This window comes from Staurois parvus, unplaced genomic scaffold (assembly GCF_062004578.1).
Source record: "Staurois parvus isolate SC_StPar_1 unplaced genomic scaffold, SC_StPar_1.0 ptg000133l, whole genome shotgun sequence".
Classification (NCBI taxonomy): Eukaryota; Metazoa; Chordata; class Amphibia; order Anura; family Ranidae; genus Staurois; species Staurois parvus.
The window spans coordinates 6,454,096-6,470,612 of record NW_028317929.1 but is presented as its reverse complement, the minus strand read 5'-3'; the positions used below and the strand labels follow the sequence as shown (position 1 = coordinate 6,470,612).

Here is a 16,517-nt window from a genome sequence, read left to right as displayed (position 1 = left end):
TGCCCAAAAATTCATGGCCCTGCAAAAATTCATTTAAATATTTGAGGGTTGCAACTTTTGATTTCTGGGCTCAGCATTGGTATACAGTGCCTAGAAAAAGTATTCATACACCTTGAAATTTTCCACATTTTGTCATGTTACACCCCAAAAATTTAAATGTATTGTATTGGGATTTTTTGTGACCAACAAAAAGTAGCACCTAATTGTGAAGTGGAAGGAAACTGATAAATGGTTTTCAAAATTTTTTACAAATCTGAAAAGTGTGGCATGCATTTGTATTCAGCCACTTTTTTACTGATACCCCTAACTAAAATCTGATGGAATCAATTGCCTTTAGAAGGCACCTAATTAGTAAATAGAGTCCACCTGTGTTTAATTTAATCTCAGTATAAAAACAGCTGTTCTGTGAAACTCTCAGAGGTTTGTTAGAGAACATTAGTGAACAAACAGCATCATGAAGGCCAAGCCACAAACCAGACAGGTTAGGGATAAAGTTGTGGAGAAGTTTAAAGCAGGGTTAAGTTATAAAAAAAATATCCCAAGCTTTGAACATCTCACAGAGCACTGTTCAATACATCATCTCAAAATGGAAAGAGTATGGCACAACTGCAATCCTACCAAGACATGGCCGTCCACCTAAACTGACAGGCTGGGCAAGGAGAGCATTAATCAGAGAAGTAGCCAAGAGGCCCATGCTAATTCTGGAGGAGCTGCAGAGATCCACAGCTCAGGTGGGAGAATCTGTCCACAGGACAAATATTAGTCATGCACTCCACAAATCTGGCCTTTACTGAAGAGTGTCAAGAAGAAAGCTATTGTTGAAAATCCTGTTTGCAGTTTGCGAGAAGCCATGTGGGGGACACAGTAAACATGTGGAAGAAGGTGCTCTGGTCAGATCAGACCAAAATTGAACTTTTCGGCTTAAAAAGCAAAATGCTATGTGTGGCGGAAAACTAACACTGCACATCACCCTGAACACACCATCCCCAACATGAAACATGGTGGTGGCAGTATCATGTTGTGTTGTTCAGCAGGGACAGGGAATTGGTCAGAGTTGATGGGAAGATGGATGGAGCCAAATACAGGGAAATCTTAGAAGAAAACCTCTCCTCCCTATGAATCCCTGATTGAATGGCCAGCAGCACTAATTGAGTGCAGAGACCCACCTGCAGGAGAGGATTCGTGGAAGCCCGAGGACGATCGGACCCAGGAGAGTGTCAGGAGAGAGACGGGAGGGGGATACCTCTGGGTTTTCCCCCGACGCCCAGCAGCTGTTATCGAGGAGGAGCAGGGTTGCCAGGGAGACGGTCGGGCAGCCTGGAACCTGGAGAGAGCTGAGAGAGGGAAACCTCGTGGTATCTTCTGGCGTCTCGCGGTGTCACGCGGTGGCTTCGGAGGAGCAGGGTTGCCAGGGAGACGGTCGGGCAGCCTAGAGCCAGCTGAGAGAGGGAAGCCTCGTGGTATCCTCCGGCGTCTTGCGGCGGCTTCGGAGGAGCGGGGTCGCCAGGGAGACGCTGGTGAGACGGGCAAGGTATTGGAGCGGCACCGACACGTGGGAAGCCGCGGAGGAGCTCTGGGAGCTCAGAGAAGGAGAGAGATTGCCCGATAGCAGTGCAGGTGGAGGAGAGCAAAAGACATATTGCCCCCACAATATACACCACGTATAAACATATACCTGTCTCCTCTACTTAACCTACCTCCACCCCATATCACCTCCTAACCATTCTCAACTTTACAGTCTTATAAACTTTATATCTTCATTTTCATAAAAGGGTTAAAAAGTATACCTCCTACACTACTCCTTTCTCTATTAAGTATTAACCTGTATATCAACTCCAACTTAAGAGGACTTGTGACCTAAAGATAAGCTACATGAGCTACGTGAGACCCCTAGGAATCCTTTCAAGAGGCTATAAGTGGACAAAAATACAGAGGAGATCTGCTTCTGGAGTGAGGTTCCAACGCGGTGGGTGAGTGATGACCGTGGGTTAGTCTTCAGCCTACAGGTCCCCTTTTTATACACCATTTACATTGGGTTCGTATATTAGACTTTTATATATATTGAGCTCCTGCACTACTTTCCCAAGTATCCAGAATAAGACAGTGTTTTAAAAATTCATCCTGAAAATAAAAGAATTAGGGGATTCCTAGGATAGGTCTGAAGATCGGGAGGAGTAAGAGAACCGAAGTTGCATGAAACAAGAGTAAATATTTCAATAACAACATGAAAGGTAAAAATATAAAAGGGAGCGGGCCTAAGAATACCCAAACTGGTACAATTAAGAAATATGTGTCACAAGGAAATGTTACCCCAGAAAGAACTCAGGGAATAAATGAAAAAAGTGAATTGGATATAAGTGTGGATAATAGTCCGAGACTTTCCCTGGGCCCAGTTTATAACAATCAAATGGAAGGTATTGAACCAAGAGAGTTGGAAAGAGATATGCAAATACCTAACAAAAAAGAAATGGTGGAGATGTTTAAAGGTTTGGAAAACTCAATAAAGCAAGAGATGGGGATGATCCGGGAAGATCTGGGACAACTGTTAACTAGGGTGGAGGAAGTGGAGGAGAAGGTACAAGCCCAGGCTCAGAATATCCTAAAATTAGAGAAATGGATAATTGAAGATAAAAAAGAATACAAGAGATTGCTTTATAGGATGGAAGAACAAGAAAATAGAGAAAGGAGAAATAATATCAGAGTAAGAGGAATCCCGGAACTGACAAAGGGGGAAGATTTAAAAGAATTATCTGGCAAAATCTTGAACTTCATAATGGACAACTCGGATGAGGAGATGTTCAAACTGGATGAAGTATACAGGATTGGGAAGTACCAACAAGGAAAAGGGGTAGAAAAACCGAGAGATATAATTGTTAAATTTCATAATTATGGAGATAGAGAAGAGATATGGAAAAAGATCAAAGGAAAAACAAATATTACATATGGAGGGAAAAATATCCAAATTTTTGCAGATCTGACAGCAGAGACTCTGAGAAGGAAGAGATCACTGAAACCCCTATTAGAAGAGATGAAAAAACAAAATGTGAAATACAGATGGGGTCGTGACTTAAGTTTAATTGGGTGGAGGGATGGAACTACAGCTATTTTAAAATTCCCGGAAGACATGGAGGAATTTTGTGACAAACTTGGACTGCAGAGACAAACGATACCTGGTTGGGAAGTGGAGGAGGGAGAGTTGGATTTTTGTGGGTCAGGAAAGTGGCAGCTGGTCAAAAGAGGAAATAGAGAATTAACAGATAAGGGGATATTGGGGAGGAGGGGGAGGTAAGCGGTCATGGGCAGAGTCAAACCCCCATAGAGGGATCAAAGGTGGAATATGATCCAAAGGCATGGGAAGCCTGGGGGGGGTGGGGAGGCGGGAGGGAGGGGGGGGGGAGCTGGCAGGGGGGGAGGGTTAGGAAGGGTAGGGGTTGGGGAGAGTTGAGGGAGGGAGGGAGGGAAAAGAATAATAAAGGAAATACTCTGCAGGATAGAGAGAGGTATAAAAAGCAAGGGTAAAGAGAAGGAGGATAGTTATGTGATCTCTAAAAAAAAAAAAAAAAGATGGAAGATTTACAAGTTATCACTTATAATGTAAAGGGATTAAATTGTCCTGGGAAGAGATTTAGGTTATTTAAGGAATTACATCATCAAGCAGTTTCGGTGGTCTTTTTGCAGGAGACACATCTTGAGATAGAATCTAAGGTGAAGCTGAAATCTAGAGATTACCCAATATGGTATTTTGCAGATTCCCCAATTAAGAGAGCTAAAGGGGTGGCAATAGGGTTCAGAAAAAATATAAGATTTGAATTAAAGGACAGAAAAGTGGACCCAGAGGGGAGATATCTGTTTTTGAAGGGTAAAATACAAGGGGTGGAGTGCACAGTAGCTAATATATATTGTCCAAATAAAAAACCAGAGGAGTACTTGAAGGGTGTGTTAAAAAAGTTGATGGATTTTAAAGAGGGTTGTATAATAGTGGCGGGAGATTTTAATTTTTGTATGGATCCACAAATTGATACAAATTCTAAGGTACAAAGAGAGGGGAGTAGATCTCTGAGACTATTAAAGAAGGTGATCCATGGATGCCAATTGGTAGATTCATGGAGAATCTTGCATATGAAAGATAGAGACTACACATTTTTCTCAAATGCACATCAGATATACTCAAGGTTGGACTATATATTGATAGAACATCACTTTATAGACTCAATGGTTAAAGCAGACATAGGAGTAATGACGCTCTCGGATCATGCCCCTGTTGTATTGAGGATGGGATGGGGGAGGAGAACAGAAGGGGTAGGTTGGAGGTTGAATGAAGCACTTCTCATGGACAAGGATAATGCACAGAGGATTGGGAAGGAAATTGAGAGATTCTTTAAAGAGAACGAGACAGAGGATGTGTCTAAAGCAACAGTATGGGAGGCTCATAAGGCATATATAAGAGGAGTTCTGATTGCAATTGGGGCAAGAAAAAAAAGAGAAAGAAGAGAAAAAATTAGTGGGTTCTTAAAAGATATATCGGAGTTAGAACAACTATATAAAAATAAAATGCTAATAGAAATTAAGCAGAAGATAATAAAAAAGAAAGAGGAACTGGAAACCCTGATGGAAGAGGAGAGAAGGAGAGTGTATAATAAAGTGTTAAGCGAAAACTATAAATGGGGAGATAGGCCAGGAAAATATTTAATGAGAACCTTAAGGAAAAAAAAAAATAGGAATTATATAGATAAAATAAAAAGCCCTAAGGGAGAAATGGTCCACTCAAATAAAGAAATTGCAAAGACGTTCGCGGACTATTACAGGAAGTTGTATAATATCACTCCATATGATGAAGTAAATAATATGGATAAGGAAAAAAAGAAAAAAAAAAGGAAGATTTATCTAAAAAATGCAGGATTACCAAAAATAAAAGAAGACCAACTAAACTCCCTTGAAGCAGAGATTACACAAGAAGAGATAAGGATAGTAGTAAAAAGTATGGAGATGGGGAAGAGCCCAGGCCCAGATGGCTATACAGTAGGGTATTATAAAAAATTTAGTGAAATATTAAACCCCAAACTGGAAAAATATATGAATGCCCTGGGAGGAGAGATGGACATGAGGGGAGAATCTTTGCAGGCTCATGTGGTACTGTTACATAAAGAAGGGAAAGACGTCTCGCAATGTTCAAGTTATAGGCCCATTTCACTGTTGAATTTGGACACCAAGATATATGCAAAGGTCCTAGCGAATAGGTTGAAGGAGTTTATGCCTACATGGATACATGGAGATCAGGTGGGCTTTGTCCCAGGAAGAGAGGGCAGGGACAATGGGTTGAGATCCCTGATGCTGATTCAGAGAAGTAAAAATGGGGAGGTACCAGCGGTGGCCCTTTCAATTGATGCAGAAAAGGCCTTCGATAGAGTAGACTGGGGCTTCATGATGGATACCTTAGAAGATCTAGGAATAGGAGGTAGAATGAGGGAATGGATTGGAAAACTGTATAGTAAACCCTCGGCAGTGGTAATAGTAAATGGGGAAAAAACAGAACCCATTGGGATGTCAAATGGAACGAGGCAGGGCTGCCCTTTGTCTCCCTTATTATATGTTTTGTCATTAGAGCCTCTTTTATCAACAATAAGGAAAAATGGAGACATAAAGGGAATTCAGATAGGAAGTGTAGAACATAAAGTGGCAGCTTTCGCTGATGATCTGCTGTTTTATGTGGGGAGCCCCAGGATCACACTCCCAAATCTAATGAAATTGTTGAAGGAATATGGAGAATTATCAAATTTAAAAATCAATCCAACAAAAACTGAGATCTTAAACATAAATATCCCAAAAAGTGAACAGGAAAAAATACAAGAAGAGTTTCCCTTTATTTGGAAAGAAAGTGATATAAAGTACTTGGGTGTAAGGCTCAGCACGTCGTATAAAAACTTGTATAAGCTAAACTATATTTCACTATTGAATGAAGTAAAAGGGGAATTAAAAGCGTTAGAGAGAGGAACCCCATCGTGGTTAGGACGTATAAACTTGGTAAAAATGATAATCGTACCAAAAATTTTATACAGATTCCAAATGATACCAATTAAACTCCCGGAAGCTTTTTTTAAAGTGATAAAAAAAATGATAACGGGATATATCTGGAGGAAGAAAAAACCGAGGGTGTCCCATGAGGTATTAAGTAGAGATAAAGAGCAGGGTGGCCTGGGAGTTCCAGATATAAAGAGATATTATAAAGCAGTAATATTAGGAAGAATCTTTGATTGGACGTTCAATGTAGAGGGGAAAAGCTGGGTAAAAATTGAGAATACACTTAGTGGAACTAAACTGAATAGTATAATATGGTTACCGACACAATATAGAGGACTGAAGGAGGATTTAAGTTTGTACACTGTAAATGTATTAAGGGAATGGGATAAAATACACAAATATATGAGATGGGAATTTAACTCTATACTTATGCCACTAAGAAATACAGAATTTTTTCCACCAGGTAGAGAAGAAATAGCAGGTAGATGGTTTACAAAGGAGGACGTCCAACTCAGAGATATAATGGGGGATGGGAAATTGAAGACCTTTAAAGAGCTGGAAAAGGAAAAGGGAAATATTTTCACTAGGCTGGATGAGTGGCGATACTATCAATTAAAACGTTTTTGGGGAAATCTAAAAAAACCCCTGAGAATGAAAGAGGATTGGAATTTGTTTGAAAGGTTGCTGGACACACGGGGTGATGGGAAACATGGAATAGCCAAAGTATATAGAATCCTCACAGATTTAGGCACAAATATTAAACCACTGCACATAGTGAATTGGGAAAGAGACATGGGGGTGGTACTAGATGAAGGAAAACAGAAGAAAATAAATAGATTAGTTCACGGAAATGTAAGTTTGAGGGATGTGGAATTAAATTATAAATGTCTGACAAGATGGCACATTGTTCCGAGTGTGGAGGGAAAGATAAGTGCGGAGAAATCACAGTGGTGTTGGCGAGAGTGTGGGGAAGTGGGGACAGTTTATCATATTTGGTGGGAATGTCCAAAGATTCAAATATTCTGGAAAAAAATAATATATTTAATAGAGAACATCATTGAAATGAATATCGGGTTAGACCCTGGGATATGCCTGTTACATAGTTCAGAAATACCAATTAGTAAATATAAGAAATTAGGTTTAGGGTACTATTTGAACGCAGCAAAAAGCCTGATCCCCAAATATTGGAAGAAAAGAGAAATACCGAAAGAGGAGGAATGGATAGAGAGAGTAAACTGGACTAGGGAGATGGAGAGGATATTTTATATACAGGAAGATAAGATGGAGATACATCTCGCGAGATGGGAAAAATGGGAAAATTTTGTAACAAGTAGGAGAAATTGAAAAATAGAACGTCATAGAGAACAAACTAGTAGGATACGCTTGCTTTGGATACAAGACAAGGGAATGCAGAGCGGGGGGGGGGGAGGGGTCAAGGTTTTAAGAGGGGGGGTTATTGAAAACATAAGAAATAATTGTATATTTATGAGGATAGAGTTGAAAATGTCTTTTCGTTATTTTTTTTTTTCTATTGTTATTTCTGTGCAAATACTAATAAATATTTAAATAAAAAAAAAAAAAGAAGAAAACCTTTTAGAGTTTGCAAAAGACTTGAGACTGGGGCGGAGGTTCACCTTCCAGCAGAACAACCCTAAACATAAAGCCAGATCTACAATGGAATGGTTTAGATCAAAGCATAGTCATGTGTTAGAATGGCCCAGTCAAAGTCCAGACCTAAATCCAATTGAGAATCTGTGGCAAGACTTTAAAATTGCTGTTCACAAACGCTCTCCATCCAATCTGACAGAGCTTGAGCTATTTAGCAAAGAAGAATGGGCAAAAAGTTCACTCTCTACATGGGCAAAGCTGCCAGAGACATCCCCAAAAAGACTTGCAGCTGTAATTGTATCCCAGGTGGTTCTACAAAGGGGGCTGAATACAAATGCACGTCACGTTTTTTAGATATCTCTTTGTAAAACATTTTGAAAACCATCATTTCCTTCACAATTATGTGCCACTTTGTGCTGGTCTATCACATAAAATCCGAATAAAATACATTTACATTTTTAGTTGTACCATGACAAAATGTGGAAAATTAGTATGAATACTTTTTCAAGGCACACTATAATGCGTGTCTGTCAGACATGCACCCTGATATCTGTGCAGATTTGAATCAGATCTTGTGTAGTCACTTGTGGAAGATGTTAGAGAAAGTTTTGTAACCCTTGAGCATTTGAGCTGTTACAGGCAGGAATTGATCTTCTTGAGCAGATAATAAGTAAGTAATCAGTCAATCAGAAGAATAATGTGATCATTGCAAACAGTTTACACCCACATTCCAAGATTTGGTTTAAAAATCCTGACCCAGTGTCCCCCAGAAGCAAGTATACAGTTGCTGTAAAGCATTCAATCTAAGGAAGGTGTCCCTCATAATCTGCATAATCAAACAAATATAACCGATTTTTTCTTTATTTAAGGAAATTAAAAGCCCTTTAAATAAAGATGATCCCCAGGTATGATTTTATGTGTATACTTACATTGATTCATTTGGGCACACCTGATTAAGCATATCTCCTATCTGGGGAACTGCTGTGGAAGCTGACAATCACTGTAGTAGTCACCACTACTAAAGTGATAGTCACTATCTTCTGGGTCCTGTTCTGAGCGACTGCCCTACTGTATACTGACATACCTACTGTATGCTTGGCATAGCCACCAGTCACAGAATGCCTTGCCTTTTTTCAATTAATACAAGATGTCCTCTAAATGGACAAGGTGCAGATTGTGACTTCATCGGCCCTCCTCCCCACTTGGTCTAATCTGAAATAATGTAAAGTATGCAATTAAGATCATACCTGGAGCTCAGCTTTAAATTACACTTGAAATAAGAGAAACATTGATAATCCCCTTGCTGAGAATGACAGTGACATACATTGTATATCTCACATGATGGTTTACTTTCATGTATATCTCCAGGCAATTTTGTTTTTAATTTTTGCTTTCCATGTCACTTTGATAAGACTGACCTTTAAGTGTTACTAAACCCACAACAGTAAAATCAATCTGTACATGCATTAAAGCATGCTTGTTATACTCACTGTGGAACCTAAGGGGTTAATCCTCTGTATTGTATAAAAATGCAGTTTGATCCTTTCTATCTGCCCCTCCTCTTGTTCAAATGTCCACGTCTTATCACCTCATAAGACAGACTGAACTGTAGCGCTTCTGCACATGCTCAGTTTAGTGTGTATTGCTAGAGAGATTTTTTTTATCTTCGGAGAGTGCATGTGATCAGCACAGGGCCAATCAGCACTGTCCGGACAGAGGTCAGGGGTTCTGCATCCTCCTAGAGCAGAAATAAAACTCCTCCTACAAGCTTTAACCAGTGCTCTGCTGAAGTCACAAGACTGCTATATATTGCTGATGAGAAAAAGTATTTAGCAGTTTATGTTTACTAAAATAATTGCTTTTCCATGTTGTGTGTACTGTGGGAGACCAGATATAGTGAATGCAGGGTCCTGGGTTTAGTAACACTTTAACATCTTGTCCAAGAAACACAACAGGAAGTGAAAGGAAATCTCTCCAAGGTGAGGGGAAATCCACTGTTAGACAGGTTTTGTTCTAGAACACTTATCATGTATCAATTACTGTAGTACTGGATTTAATTATGTATGGATTAATATCTTTATGGTGGCATCTTGTGGCAATTCAGTGTAACTACAACTTGTTATTTTATGTCTGTAAATGGTACAGTCCAGATACCCTGTATGTTGGGCCTAGTTGGTTTAGTTCTTAGATAGACCCCTTCCCTTCTTATTCATGCTCTCTCCCTCCCTACCAGCCTTCATAGCAGGTATAAGGCTTAGAAGATTATTGTTTATTTGCCCTTGAAATCACTGGTGAATATCCCAAGTACTGCATGTTAACAAGTACAACTACATTCGATTAAACTGTTGTGGCTTATTGAAGAATTGAACTGCCTGTGGATGGTGCTTTGTTAACAAGTGACCTTACTGGACTAAAGGAAGTATGTCAATGCATAGGAAATTTCTTGAAACAGAACAGTCTTTCCTTTTTTGATGACATGCATATAATGTTTCGATTTCCCATCACATTGTTTCCCAACACCAGGACAAATAAAAAGAGAGTATTCTCAAAGATGATCCACATAGCAATAAAAACCTGACAGGGGGTCTAACTGTTCCCTAATCTATTAAAAAAAAGTTTAGACTTCATAGACAATTTCTTTAAGCCCTAAAAAAACACAATTTTTCTTTGTTACCTAATTTTGTCTATAATTCATGCTAGACATAATGTCATACTCACTTTGGATGTTCAATACTTTATATTTGTCATGCAGTATGAAATGTTCTAAAAACATTTCCAGCCTTTTGCATGATTTTGTTTTATTCTCTTTTATCAAGGGGAATTTGTAAGTCTTTGAGATAATAAAGGAGCTTTTATGTTTCCTTAGATGTCTCATCAGTCACACACGATTAATGTGTACAAAACACATTGCTTTATTGTATTATGCTAGCTGGGAATAATTTCTAATAGATACCATGTTTTACTTTTGAAAAAAGGGTAATTAAGGACACTTTTACACTGCTGCGCTGTGGTTTGGCCACAGTGCGGGTGGAGCAAAGTGTACCTGTGGTTTTCATGTACGTTACCTGCAGTTCCCTTTATACTTCTATTATGTCCCATGTGCACCAAAAGTCCTTTGGTGTGCTTTTCTAAAACGCCTTGCCTGACTCCTCTAACCCCCCTTCCCCCCATCAACATGCTAATGAAATTATGAAACAAAACCTTTCCATTTGCAATGCATTCCTTATATTAGACCCAATAACATCATCACTGTCACTGTTCAGACCACTGTTAAGACCATTAATTCTCTGTCACTTTTTTCATATCAGTCTACAGCCACTGAAATTTGCTAAATTTCCAAAAATGTAAATGTTGCTCCCTTGCAGTATGGCAACTGTTTATATACACAATGGGGTTGATTTACTTTGCATAGAAACCAATCAGCTTCCCGTTTTTTTTTAAATTGTCAATGCTTAACTGAACAAGCTGAAGTTGATTGGCTACCATGCACCAGATTTTGCACTCTCCAATTTTAGTCAATCAACCTCATTGTCTTCTAAAATCTCAATTTCTGTCTGATTCACTCACTGCTTTCACCAGAATTCTGCCTAGAGCTTGAAGGACTTGCGTAGTCTGCCCACTGCTGAACCAAGACAGGAAATGAAAGGACCCCATGCCAGCCAGAAGACACTTAGGGGCTGATTTTCTAAAACTGTAGAGGGGAAAATCTGATGCAGCTCTGCATAGAAACCAATCAGCTTCCAGGTTTTTTTGGTCAAAGCTTAATTAAACAAGCTGACTTTAGAAGCTGATTGGCTACCATGCACAGATGAACCAGATTTTGCACTCTAAAATTATAGTCAATCAACCTCATTGTCTTCTAAAATCTCAATTCCTGTCTGTTTGATTCACTCACTGCTTTTACCAGAATTCTGCCTAGAGTTGAAGGACTTGTGTAGCAGTAAGGACTGCCCACTGCTGAACAAAGACAAGAAAAGAAAAGACCCCGTATCAGCCAGAAGACACTTAGGGGCTGATTTATTAAAACTGAAGAGGGAAAAATCTGATGCAGCTCTGCATAGAAACCAATCAGCTTCCAATTGTTTTTTTGGTCAAAGCTTAATTAGACAAGTTGAATTTAGAAGCTGATTGGCTACCATGCACAGATGCACCAGATTTTGCACTATCCAGTTCTATTAAATCAATCCCTATGTATTAAGGTATGTATTTAGTATATTTTTTAATGTATAGGGCAAGGATGGAGGCTTCAGGGAGACAGGAGAAAGTAGGGATGGGGGTGGGAAAACAAGAATTTGGGCTTTAAATTAAATAGGTGACCTTATGAAGACATAGTATCTACATTTCCCTTGCATGGACCAGAATTCTGTAGGTCTAAACATCTTCTTTTAATTTTTAGCACATTTCTAATCTCTAGCATAATTGTGCCTATTTGTTGGACAGTAAAAATGTTGAAGGTATGCCATGCTGTGCTAATATTTTGCTGAACAGATTACATCCCATTATGTACCTCTTTATATTGGATTACTTAATAAAACAAAGGATTATTCTAAAAAAAAAGTTTGTGTTAAAAAACAAAACTGACTCTAGTTTTAAAAAGAAACATGTTTGAAACAAATGATCTCTGACTGTGGCAATGGTTCATTGTTGTGGTTATGGTGCACTAGTTGAAATTGGTCAGAGATCGAATAGTGATGGCACGTCTAGTGCTGTTTAAGCATGATAGTTTATGCATGTAGGTGTTGACTGCTGACACACATTGGACAAATGACCAGACATTTTTTTAATTAGTTTGGCCATATAGTGTAGGACACCTAAAGACCCTTTTAGTCAGCCAGCAAATACATGACTTACACATAGACCTAAAATCCCAAAGATTATATCCATTGTAGATGAGTTTAGTCAGACCAGCAGAACATTTGCAAGGCACTGGGATGTGGCTCCATCAAACACCAACATGAACCAAACCTTGTCTATGTCCATTACCCATATACTGTATACAACACATATCAAATAACAAGCAAATAAAAGTAGCTGTATTTTCATACTGCATATGATTATCATGTGAAATGCCAGTTACCCTGGAGCAGGGGGCTGTGAGTTCAATCATTTTAAGGCTGCTGGGATGCAGCATAATTCTGACTCCATATAGCTGACAAGAGAAAGGAAGAGGTAGGTTTGCATAGGCCTCCATCATTAGTTTCTAGCTGGGTTTACGCAATCATTAAACTTTGAGGGAGATGCCATCTGCAGTAATACCATCTTACTTTCCTTACTGATAAGTTACCTAAGTCCAGGGTAAGGACATACATGGAAATCTTACTTGGAGCACATCTATCTCTTAAATGGTTCCCACAAAGTTTCAAACATTTAACTTGATTACATTATTAGAACTTGTTGTGCATGTCCTTCTAATAGGGTTCAGGTACATGGACTTTTATCCAGTCCTGAGGCCTCCTCTGCATCTGGACTGAATAGGCACAGGAGGGACAGACCTTTTGAGCTGCTCATATCCAGAGAAAGAATAACATGGGTCCTGTAGGTTACACCAGAGTTTGCCAGTACAATGTTATTTTGTCACAACTGTTAGTTTGTTAACAGTACAATGTTAGGCAGTTCACTTATCCCTAAAAGCACCAAAGAGAAGGTCCACAGTGGCTACCTTAATGACAGCCAGATACATGGGTGTAAGCTTAGTAATGCTTACCAAACTTAAAAGTTATATAATTGTAAATGTTTGCATAGCAGCATAAAGTATTGTCAATGGCAATATGCATATATTCTTGTGTGCTATTGAAGAAAAAAAAATAAAAATGTAAAAGAAAATGCCGGTGAAAAATACATTATTAAACACATAAATCCAGAAGATATAAACAAATGGACACTAAACACCTATTCTAATTATTAAGATGCAAACCTCTGCTGTATGTACATATATCACTGGTCATAAAAAGATAATACTTAACATTATAAAGCATCAGTTAAAAACTGAAATATTTAATTTCACTTAATAAAGTAAAAGGACTTTGAATGGGTTCACCTGGGGTTAGTTTCAATACCTCCCATACAGTAAGTTCGTTTTATAACTATTAGTTGATGTTTTAGACTAGAGTATGGTATTCACGTGAAACCTTAGAAGTCTGTTAGTGCCTCATAATATCCAGTTCACAATCACCTTTTAAATGTTAAGTAAATAATTGATGAGCTGAACAACCATTTGTCGTTTCTCTTAATAGCTTAACAGCTGTCAGAGAAAAATATTGTCATGTGTATGTATTTAGGAGCTACTCTGTTAATTATTCCTAAAAATAATGCTTTGTCATTGGTAGTACAAATACCTTCTGTATCACCAAGATCTACTGTGCCTTTCACTTGGGAGAAACACCACAATGTCTCCTGGGTAAGATCCCCAAATCCTAGAAAAGGAAAAAAGTTACTATTACATCCTGTGCTATAGAAAGGTTTACTGCACTTATTCTAGTTATAGACAGTAACTCACCTGGTAACATCCTTCACATAGTATGGTAACATACAGGATGGAAATGTATTGGTGGAACAGTAAGTACAGCAATGTAGAAGTGCCTGAATTCTCTATCTGACTGCTTTTTCTGTATGCTGCCTGAGTACAATGTTGATTTCATTTATATCTGGTTCAATTGGAGTCAGTCCCCTGAACATCAGTGAAAGAATCGCAGAGTGTTATGAAAGCCTGCAGTCACATCACTTATAACTGAAAATATGTTACAGAATACTAATCATGTACACAGAAGCTCAAAAAGTGTTGCTTCGGGATCTGGTTTCTATTATAAGCCTATATTAAAAGAAGAATTATGCACAAATCATTAATAAAAATCATGTGTGGTTGGTTGAATGTGTACAGTATATAAAATTACCACTTTTTTGTGATTGTTAGACATTTTAAATGAATATTCCTGAATCTGATTTCAAAGTTGAAGTGTAATTAGTGACATTTAGCTATTTGCTTGGTAGTTCATGTTTAAAGCATATCTAAAAATAATAAGGAAAAAGGGAAAAATAAAAAAATATAAATACAGACACACACACACATATATATATATAGATATATAGGGGTTGGACATAATTATGGAAACATCAGGTAACTGAACAAAATTGTTACCTGATATAATGTTAGACAACCTGTTCTCTCCTGGAAATTGACAAATGTAAGTCTTGGATGGTGGGTAATGGAATCTGATACCACTCATCATGCAAAAATCATTCCAGTTCTCGCAGAGATGCCGGAGGTGGAAAACAGGTCCAAACCTTGTTCTCCAAAATTGACCATATTGGCTCTATGATATTGAAGTGCAGCGCCCAGGGAAGGTGCATGCTCATGAAACCACAATTTGACAACACCAGCTGTGTGAATCAGAGCATTATCATCTTGGTCTTTGGGAAACAATTTTCTGCACCATGGAGTGCACATGGTCAGCCAAAACTTGTACATAATCACTGGCAGTTACACTACTTTTCAAGGTGAAGACTGGGCCTGCAGAATACGAACATATGGCTGCCCAAATCCTGATTGTGGTGCCACCACGCTTTACTGTTGGCACAAGACAGTCCTGGTCGTAAGCTTGGGATGGTGCTCACCACACATAAACACATCCGGTGGTTGGGAATGGTGTGAAGCTTTGGAAGACTGAGATTTAGCTCTGCAGTCACTTTTGCGACAGTTGTTCGCTTATTCCTGGTCACAATATTGCGCAATGTCCTTTTATCTCCTTTGGTCAGTTGACCATGTTGACCGTGCTTATGCTAATCAGATGACATTTTCCCAGAAATTTTATATGTCATTATAACCTTTGATACTGTACCTCACGACAAATAAATTGGCAGCTTCAAATTGTATATGTCATTATAACCTTTGATACTGTACCTCACGACAAATAAATTGGCATTTTCAGTCACACAGGCACCAGCTAAGCAAGCACCAACAATTTGCCCTCTTTGAAACTCAGTACACTCTGACATGATTCCATATTACTATCACTGATAGCTAGGCAAAACTTGTTGTCACTTCACACCTGCAATATATATATATATATATATATATATATATATATATATATAAATATATATATAGTCAGGTCCATAAATATTGGGACAACGACACAATTCTAACATTTTTGGCTCTATACACCACCACAATGGATTTGAAATGAAACAAACAAGATGTGCTTTAACTGCAGACTGTCAGCTTTAATTTGAGGGTATGTACATCCAAATCAGGTGAACGGTGTAGGAATTACAACAGTTTGTGTATGTGCCTCCCACTTGTTAAGGGACCAAAAGTAATGGGACAAAATAATAATCATAAATCAAACTTTCACTTTTTAATACTTGGTTGCAAATCCTTTGCAGTCAATTACAGCCTGAAGTCTGGAACGCATAGACATCACCAGACGCTGGGTTTCATCCCTGGTGATGCTCTGCCAGGCCTCTACTGCAACTGTCTTCAGTTCCTGCTTGTTCTTGGGGCATTTTCCCTTCAGTTTTGTCTTCAGCAAGTGAAATGCATGCTCGATCGGATTCAGGTCAGGTGATTGACTTGGCCATTGCATAACATTCCACTTCTTTCCCTAAAAAAACTCTTTGGTTGCTTTTGCAGTATGCTTTGGGTCATTGTCCATCTGCACTGTGAAACGGCATCCAATGAGTTCTGAAGCATTTGGCTGAATATGAGCAGATAATATTGCCTGAAACACTTCAGAATTCATCCTGCTGCTTTTGTCAGCAGTCACATCATCAATAAATACAAGAGAACCAGTTCCATTGGCAGCCATACATGCCCACGCCATGACACTACCACCACCATGCTTCACTGATGAGGTGGTATGCTTAGTATCATGAGCAGTTCCTTTCCTTCTCCA

At 38.7% G+C, this 16,517-nt stretch overlaps 1 protein-coding gene across 1 annotated transcript in view; it reads right to left on the bottom strand.

Moving 5' to 3' along the window:
• Positions 1-14,230, bottom strand: part of PPP2R2B (protein phosphatase 2 regulatory subunit Bbeta) — a 496,093-nt gene extending 481,863 nt beyond the window's left edge. Inside the window, exons 1-2 of the mRNA XM_089673007.1 lie at positions 14,123-14,230; positions 13,962-14,039 (exon numbers count right to left, since the gene is read on the bottom strand). Of these exons, the coding sequence (XP_089529133.1) occupies positions 13,962-14,039; positions 14,123-14,132 (88 nt within the window). The 5' untranslated portion in view covers positions 14,133-14,230. The remainder of the gene's footprint in view (positions 1-13,961; positions 14,040-14,122) is intronic.
• Positions 14,231-16,517: the final 2,287 nt, after the last annotated feature.